The following is a 9,695-nucleotide window of genomic DNA, read 5'->3' as shown; positions in this document are numbered from 1 at the left end:
GGACCTTACAAAAATTCAAGTTATTTCCCCCCCTCCCATTTACAACAGGTAAACACTATAATTGGAAGACCAGACTCAATACTTTGACTAATTGAAAGCGACCTCACATTTATTACTGCCGACATAACCCAAAGTCTGTTCCTTTTCTTTCACAATTCAGATGACACACACACACACACACACACAAAAAGACTGCAGACATCTGCCATTAATTTTACTGACAATACTGGGTTGTAATAACGGAACCGTAATGTGCGAGAAATTGCTTTTTTTGTAACTCTAGCCATTTAGTTTGGCAGTTAGACAGATATAAAATTACAGTACATTATTCAGAAAACCATGATAAATCTTCAAGTAACATTTCCTTCAAAGAGACAAATTAGAGTTAAGCTCTTATTTAGTAAAATATATGGAAGACTGGAGTGAAATCTGAAATGTTTCTCAGCCCTCATTGCAATCGTTACAGTGTCATAATTTAGTCCTTTAGAGCCCTAAACATCCATTGCATTCGGTAGAGTACAGGTTCCTCTGTGGTGTCCTATGTAGGTACTCCGATTTTTTGGCTAGCCTGCATCTGTAATCTCCTCCTCGCAATCGCTTCCTGCTTTTTCCTGCTTTGTCGTATGGGATGAAATAAAAACTGCAAAACAACAAAGACAAAAGTTTTGTTATGGTTCTGTGCAGTGTAACTGGAAGATGTGAAAAAAATCATGAATGGTAATTTCTGAGATTCAATGTTTAATATAGCACTCGTAAAAGTGAATTACTAGTTAAATTTTCTCTTGTAACAATTTGTGGTAACACTTTAAAATAGGGAGCACATATTCATTATTAACTAAGAGTTTTCCCTCAATAAACTCCTAATTTGCTGCTTATTAATAGTTAGTAAGGTAGTTGTTAAGTTTAGGCATGGGGTAGGATTAAAGGAACTCTCCACTATTTTGGAAAATAGGCTCATTTTCCAACTCCCCTAGAGTTAAACAGTTGAGTTTTACTGTTTTCGAATCCATTCAGCCGTTCTCCGGGTCTGGCGGTAGCACTTTTAACTGTAGCTTAGCATAGATCATTGAATCTGATTAGCCCGTTATCATCTCGCTCAAAAATGACCAAAGAGTTTCTATAATTTTCCTATTTAAAACTTGTCTCTTCTGTAGTTACATCGTGTACTAAGACTGATGGAAAAATTGCGATTTTCTAGGCCGATATGGCTAGAACTATACTCTCATTCCGGCAAATAAATCAAGGAACTTTGCTGCCATACCATGAGTGCAGTGGACGCAATGATATTACGCAGCGCCTGAAAATATGCTAAGCTACAGCTAAAAGTGCTACCGCCAGACCCAGAGATCGGCTGATTGGATTCGAAAACTTTCATAAGTTGCACTATAGTTCTATGAAAGAAACAAACCAAAAATGATTTACACTCTGATCCATATTTCCCAACATTGTAGCTCTAAAGTCTCATTCAGGTTTCCAAACTCTCAAACTTGCATGGTTTAACACTAAGGACACTCATAACCAATCGCGGACTGCCAAGTTTGAAAATGTGCAAGTGAAAACGAGATTTAAGATTGATGGCAAGGGACATATTTTCAGGACCGTTGTTAACATTGTTTTGTTTGAGTCATAGTTTTTGTCTTTTGACAAAAATATCCTTTAAATTTAGTCAAATTTCATACTGTAATACTAATTAATTTTGGTCAATTTTACTGAGACTAAAATGTCGTCCTATTTATTCAATGAGAAAGTGCAACATTAAACCAAATATTCAAACATTTTATATATTAATTTAAACAAGCATCAGCATTCAACAAAAAACATGTAAAAACAATTCTCTTTTGTGAAAATTAGATCTAAAAATAACACTATGATGAGTACGCGATTATAATTGTAGTAATCGTAACACTATTGCCTCCACCAAATTTATATCTTTTATATTTTATCGTTTATAGTGTTATATGATTCCTATGATGCAGAAAAAAGCAGACAGAATTGTGGAATCCAGTTAAAAAATAAAGGTATACAGTATAAAGGAAAAATGTCACAGAATTTGGCAAATTTAGGATGAAAAGTAAGACTGTTCAATTAATCAAATGATGAAATGTGCTAGTGTCTGTGAATATTAAAGTGCAAAAGATGAAATATGAAGATACATATTTTATAATATTGTATTAAATTAAAAAACATTAGAAATAAAATCAAAACAGGAGACAATATTTCTGGAAAAAATAAAACAGTTCATAGGGTACTATTATTATTGTATATTATTAATTTGTTAATGTTCTATGAACTACACTGATTCAACATGTTTTTTATTATTTACATTTTATTAAAACATTAAAACAAAACCCAGAAAAATTAAATGAAAAACACCAAATTTTGGAAGAAAAAAACAGATTTCATAGGTCCCTAATAATGTAATAAATTTGAATAAATTGATGTTGAATTATTTCATAATTTCGATTAATTAGATATGCTTTTTATGATGTAAATTAACATTTTATTAAAATGATTGAATTAAAAATAAATTAAAATGAAAATTGAAAAAAAAAATAATAATTTGGAACAAAATAAAAAATTAATTTAGTTAAATCAATCATCACGATGCACAATTGTCTTTGTTCTCATTTAAAAACACTAAATAAAATAAATAAAATAAAATAAAAAACTAAATAAACTAACATTTTCATCATCATTTCATCATTTTGTTGTCATTATTAGCACTGCTTGAATTTGTTCATCACACAAATGGCTTCTAAAGACTTGGAATATAGTGCACAAGTCTACTGGACGACAGTTACGATCATTTTATGGTGCTTTTTATGTCTTTTTGGTAAGGAAAAAAGAAAAGAAAAAAAGTCTGCTGTGGTTCCACTGAACTGAAAAGAGCACTGTGAATATTCCTCTAAACATTCCCCCGTGTTCCACGGAAGAAAGAAAGTCATAGGGGTTTGGAACAACATAAGGGTGAGTAAACGATGACACAATTTTCACTTATGTTTAAACTATTCCTTTAACAGGTTAAACAAACTTGCCGATTACAGTCGTCTAATGTAGGAGTATTCAGAGCTAATGTTCTGCAGGTGCCACAGTGTACAAAGCTTACCTTTGTTGGTTAGCGTCATGGAGTCAGACAGATGTCTTTTGAAGGTGTAATGGTGGGTGTTAGAAGCATTTCCTACTGTTGCACTGTGTAGCCTAACAGTCTGTGAGGTGGCTCTGACAGAACCAAGCCTGGGTCCTAAGGGACTTTTCCCTTGTGTATGCCCATAATGCTGAGCACTAAGACACGGTACTGAATTTGAGCGGGCAAAGATGCGTGTGGACTTTGTGGGTTCTTATGGTTGGCCCTTAATGTTGATGCCCATGGTCTCAGCACAATTGGCGGCAGAAGAAGAAGGTGCTTTAGATGCAAAGCTTCTCGATTTATCATGTGCACATTTTTTGTAGTCCTCGTTGCGTCTTTGCTGTTCCTGACTTGCTGATAACTTCTCCACGTCATCGCAAGCCTGACAAAGGAGATCCTCGTCGGCTTCGTCATTCCACAGAGCATCGGAATCAAACAGAGACTTCATGTCCTCCTCTGAAACCCCATCAAACTGAGCAGAAGCCATCTGATGTGAAACTCCACAATCTCTGGTCATTCTATCGAGCTCAACTTGTCTTGAATTCTGGGATGAACGTGTTTGCTGCTTTACTTGGTCCACAAGCGAAGTCGTTAGCAGCTTTTCAGTAGTATGATTCTGGGCAGAAGTAGGCGGCTCCGACCTAAAAGTGCATTGATTAGATGTTTTAACTTCAGGAAGTGTTTTGGTAAAGGTGCTGGTTTTGCTGGTGCTTTGTTGAGTCTCTAAGCAGAAGCTTCTGCCTTTAGATACAGAGGGATTAACCTTGGCCACAAGATCACTTTAGCTAGAGACAGAATCAGGCTGAGCAGGGCTTGGTTTCTGAGCTACACTCAAAGGCACTGCATTCTGAGTCACAAACGAGTCATGCTAGAAGATCATCGTTTTCCCAGTCATCATCAAAGTCCACTTTTGAGGCTTTAGGTGCATCTACAGGAGTGTTCTTGATTGCTGCAGAACTTGACTTTAGCTACAGGTTCAGTTTTGCTTTCTGGTGTGCAGTTTACTGAAGGCGGGCTCAGCCTCCCACTTACGTGCTGAGTGGGACCGTCAAACAGCGCCTGAAGCTCCGCCTCTTCCTGATGGGCTTGAGATGAGCAGCTGGTCAGTTGTTCTGACGAGACTGGGATAGATGTTGATCTTTCTGTTGTGGTTGGACCATCACTTTGTAGCTTACTGAGTTTATTTCTTTTTTCTGTGCTCTCCTGTTGTTTCTCTTTGTCCTGTCGAGTCATATTGATGTCAAACTGCTTGGCAAGTTTCATGAGGTCCTCAACATTGTTCTGCCTAATGGAAAGAGATGGGGACATGACATAAATATGAAAATCACAAATCTATGACAGTGATTTCAGTGTGTATGCCAAAACAAAGGGGTTAATAACATGTCACTTGCATGGATCTGTTAATTCAATTAGTCAATCAATTCTGTTTATTTCGGTCCTTACAGACAACTTTTCACAAAAAATAAATAAATGAACAATTTCTGAAAAAGGTGTAGGCAGAAGCCTTGCTTATTAAGCCTACCCTTTATACATATTTAACCGATGTACGTCACTTTTTCACTAGATTAGATATAAGATTAGATACATTTCCCAAAATGTACATACTTCATTTCAAACATACATAATTACAGAAATACACAATCCAACTATTACCTTGATATGTTAAATAATACTTACACAATTTATTGATAATGAGTCATATAATTATTTAACACCACGTTTTTATACATTTTCTTAAATTTGCAAACTGAATTACATAATTTTAATTCCTTGTCACAATTATTCCATAGATTTACCCCTTTGACAGAAATACACCTATTTTTAGCATTAGTTCTTGACCTTACTTTTTTAAACATATAATTAAAAAATACATAAAAAATGCAATTCGTACATACACTGATTTGAACTCTTCTTCAACTCTTTTTATGCCAAAAAAGCTTAAGTCAATATAAAAACAATATAAAAGTTTTATTGGCATAAAAGTTTTTCAGAACCAATGAAACCAACATGAACACAAAAAGTACATTTCTAAAAACTTCCCACATGCTTTTACAGCAGATTTTTAAAAGATTTCTGTTATTATGAATATGTTCTTTGACACTGACTCAAAGGCTTTTAAGCACAGAGAAAAGTAAAGAAAAATATTTTCAAAGTTGTAAATAAAGATTAATGGGACCTTTTACAAGGAAATACTGTTATAGTCATTCTACTTCAACATTTCATGTTTAATTCAATGTTACTTGCCATTTCTTTATAATTATTTCTGAAATTTATTAGCAATTTCAGTGAGAAAAATGTTTCAAAGTAAATCCTACACCATTTTTTTCAGTGTACTAGAGATGGATGGTATGACCAGAATAATATACCACAACAGGGGTATTGATTAGACCAGGAGTTTAGCTTTAAATTTCCCCTCAATGGCCTCAAAATCCTGAAAGCTACAATACATTTCTCATAAAGTCACTGTGGTGAACACTGATCCAGTGGTGTAATGGGGAAAAATATGGTGGAGAAATGGTTGGTATGCTACAAATGTATAATATAAAATGTGCCCCTAATCTATTCCCTGTGTCTTACAGTTACATGTCATTTTATGTATGACATTTACAGCATGTTTCTAGTATCCGGCATGTTACTGATTAGAGGATTCATACCGTGCTGAGATCCTCCTGACTCTGGGCTGTCTGATCTCTGGAGTGCAGGGTATGGCACCGTCTCCAATCCACTGGAGCACTGAGTCCCCTTCATTTGCCTTCTTAACCTTAAACATAGTATGACTGTTAAATTACATTTACCGCGACACCCATAATTTCCATTTTACTTTCTATATTTGACTTAGTTTAATACTTACTTTTGGTACAATCCTACTGACAATCTCTGATATCTCAATGACCCTCGCATCTCCTTGTCCTGTGAATGGTTACAAATGTATATGAAATACAAAAGTTATATTCATCTGTAAAAGGTGTTATGATACAAAATAAAACATGACAATCAGCTTACAAATGCATCTAGAGTTTATACCACGATAAATGTACAATAGTTTTACATTAGACAAGGAAATATGGAATAATATAAAGTTGGACGTGTCTGAAATCAAACTAATACATGAAAGAAAAAAAATGATAGGTTTTCTTACACCACCAAACCAAAACCCTAATCAGTACAATTGTTTAAGAGGATATAAATACAGACTACTTTAAGTTTTATGACCACACTTGCCATTCAAATTTTGAGTGGGTGAGTTGGTATCCCAGATGGTGTCTTGTGGGGATTCAGTCTCATTAGGCGAATCTCCACTGTAACAACCGTTGAATCTGATTCTTGGTCGGCATTTTGGGGTTGTAAAATCTGAGAATTAAGATAATAATGACAGCACTACGGTTGGTATGGGGAAAATAAAATTTCATGTCGACACTAGGAAGAAATACTGTGGGTCTTTGGACATGTTCCACTGTAGAATCATCTTTGAAGTACCTGGGAGTGTCGCGTAAATAACATTATACATGGATGTGATAATCATTCAGTACAATGGTACTACCACCATGACACTGCGGCAGTACTTTAGTGCTGCTTTCTAAGGAGAAACATACACACATTTGCTTTGCGATCGGTTGACACCCGTTGTGCTGTGACTTACAACTGTATTACCTTTGCAAAAGTGGCATGAAGTGTGATAAGATGGAGACTGGGACTGTTTGAGTCCGATCATGGAAGTCCTGCTCCGACTTTCTCTCGAATCTGATATATGGTGCACACCGAGGTTTCTCTTATCGGTCATGACTTATTTTAACTAATATATACAATACAGCTCCAGTATTCATAACTTGGTTGAACTAGTTACAAAACCTTAGCGATATTTGGTTTAAATCCAGAAAATGTTTGGGTATTCAGGTAAGAGTGCTCTCCTACATCACCGCCAACTTAAAACAATTCGCAGGTGCATAAGAAAAGTCATTAAAATTATAAAACTGAAAATAAATTAAATAAATAATGAAAACCTACCCTGTAAGTGAAATCTGAAGACTACCTTGAAATGAAGTCCTCTGGGCTTTGATTGAGTAAAGCAGTGCATTATGGATGTGTATTGGAGGATGCCAGGCATGCCAGAAAAGTAAAAATGCCTAAGTACATAATAATAAATAATAATAATATTATTATTAATAATAATAATAATAATATTATAAGTAAATAAAAAGATTAGTTCATAATATATGTCATGTGTTTATCCATGCTTTCATTCAGAACAAATATTGTATTCATATTATAATTTAAATTAATTTTTAAGTTAAAATAACTTAAAATAATTGGCTCAAAAGGAGTCTGTTTTTTCCCCTTTGGAATCAGAATTTATTCACTAAAAATGTATTCAGAATTTATTCACTAAAACTAATTGCAGTGTACAGTATTAGAGTATTTTAGTGAGATGTTCTGTCTACTTTTGTAGAAGACTACACTTTCGAGAACCGCCATGCATATCAATTTTGGTAAAGGAGCTGGTTCTCGGGTTCCAACCTCATGAAGCAGTTTGGAGCTCCTTTTTAATTATTATTTTCCAGTTATCCATTGGTAATAGTAGCTTTCTATTGGTCAACAGGGTGAAATCGTCACAGTTCAACAAACTTGAAACTTGAACTGAACATCTAGGTGGATTTTTAGCATATGCACACTTTAAGATCAAATCTGTGCATATGTACGTTTTACAAATGAGGCCCCAAAACTTTCAGTGGCAAACAATTTCTTCATACATACTTTACATCAGGGGCCTCATTTATAATACATGCACAGATTTATTTGCACAGATTTGAGTTTAGAGTGGGGGTACGCTAAAATCCCAAGTCAACATTTAGATGAATAAAATCGTCTTTGATGTGAAAAAAGTGCTTAGTGCCACATCCGATTCTAAACAGGCGTACACACTTTTCCTTGTGGCACATCAGAGTACTGCAGGTATTTGGAAATTTAAGGATTTCTTGCCGCTCGCCATTCTCAAGTGAAGAGTTGGAACGTTGACTGGTGCTCTTTTGTATGCTAATGACATTAATTAGTTTTTTCTTCTTATCTAGTTGTTTATCTGTAGCGGCTAATGAATCTGAAGCCTGGCACATTCACAGAAAATTTCTGCAGCAAAACATAAGGTTCATTAAGCCTGCATTTCATCCATGGAATTTTGCTGTGCAAAAAATAGATGTGGCCAGAGGCTTCATGCCCATTCAAAGCAGGGGGGGCACGTGCCCCCCTCAGATTTTTGACCCAAGTGTATTTTGAATGCAGCTTCCAAAAGACAAAAAATAGCCAAGTAATATTTGTTATATTTGATTCAGTGCGGCACATCACCAACTGCTAAATTCAAATCTGCATCCGTGCTTTTTTCCAGCGCTGCACATTATAACCAATGACACACGATTCTGTTGAGCTTATGAATGCAATGGCCAATCAGAGGCGTTCAGATGAGTCATCGCTGAAACACGGGTGTTTTGTTAAGTGCTCGCTGGCTTGACTGAATTCTGCTCTCTGACGAAATCTCTCACCACGATTCTGTTGAGCTTATGAATGCAATGGCCAATCAGAGGCGTTCAGATGAGTCATCGCTGAAACGGGTGTTTTGTTAAGTGCTCGCTGGCTTGACTGAATTCTGCTCTCTGACGAAATCTCTCATCATAAACAACAAAGTGCAGATGTGCGTACGAATGTAAGTAAGATATTAATTTCACAGTGTAAACAGTTTCAGTGATTATAATGGGAGTTTTTGAGAGTGCTTCAACTCTAGCTAGACTAATGTCAGTTAGAATGTTCTTTGAAAATGTAGGCTATTGCTCTTGTACAAAGTGTTATAATTAGTAACTTACAATGTTTTTTTATTAAATGCACGTTAAATACAAAGTCAGTCGTATTAAAAATAGTTTATGGCATGACACCCATATCTAATATTTAAGTAAAAAGATGGGTTTTATGCATAGTTACTAGATTACACTAGGTTATTTTGCCCATCGCCTGCCACAAACCTTTACTTGTGCCCCCTCAAAAATAATAAGTGCATGAAGCCCCTGGATGTGGCAAAAGACCCAAATATGTAATAATGATTGGCGAAACATCCATCAGTTTGTCTTCTCCAGCAATCAAAAAAATTTGATCGCATTACAAAACCTCAGTGTTCTCAGATATTTCATTGTGGAAACATACATTTTGAAAACCCATCTCTATTGGTCTTCTGCCCACTGATTTCCATCCATTTGCTTGTTCTCAGCAGAGCATTACTTATGCCTGCTGGACACAATTCAGGTGTTTATCCCACAGCAGCAACAAAAAAGGCTACAGCGCTCAGACATTTATTATAATACACTCTCGCTGGTTACCACACTACCTGAAATGATTTATTATAGAAGTTGGATTAATGTCAAGGACGCTGTGCTGCTTCTGTATTGTAAATATTGCTGTCTGAAGTTGGAAAACAGCTGTTTATAATGTAATAGGCATAGTGTCAAAAGTAGAAGAATAACGTGTTTAACCCTATAAAGCCTACTGTATCATATTTGACAATATATATATATATATACATATATATATA

The 9,695-nt window shown here is 35.4% G+C and overlaps 1 protein-coding gene across 1 annotated transcript; it reads right to left on the bottom strand.

Moving 5' to 3' along the window:
• Positions 1-538: 538 nt before the first annotated feature.
• On the bottom strand, positions 539-7,043 carry etaa1b (ETAA1 activator of ATR kinase b). Its single transcript, XM_071582374.1, is given in 10 exon segments — positions 539-617; positions 619-640; positions 3,107-3,295; positions 3,344-3,995; positions 3,997-4,043; positions 4,078-4,412; positions 5,782-5,888; positions 5,979-6,037; positions 6,350-6,478; positions 6,779-7,043. Coding segments are annotated over 10 exon segments (1,749 nt in total). The 5' UTR covers positions 6,909-7,043.
• Positions 7,044-9,695: the final 2,652 nt, after the last annotated feature.

The sequence above is a fragment of the Sinocyclocheilus grahami genome, unplaced genomic scaffold, assembly GCF_001515645.1.
Source record: "Sinocyclocheilus grahami isolate Dianchi unplaced genomic scaffold, SAMN03320097.WGS_v1.1 scaffold47.1, whole genome shotgun sequence".
Classification (NCBI taxonomy): Eukaryota; Metazoa; Chordata; class Actinopteri; order Cypriniformes; family Cyprinidae; genus Sinocyclocheilus; species Sinocyclocheilus grahami.
This window is presented reverse-complemented; position numbering and strand designations above follow the sequence as displayed.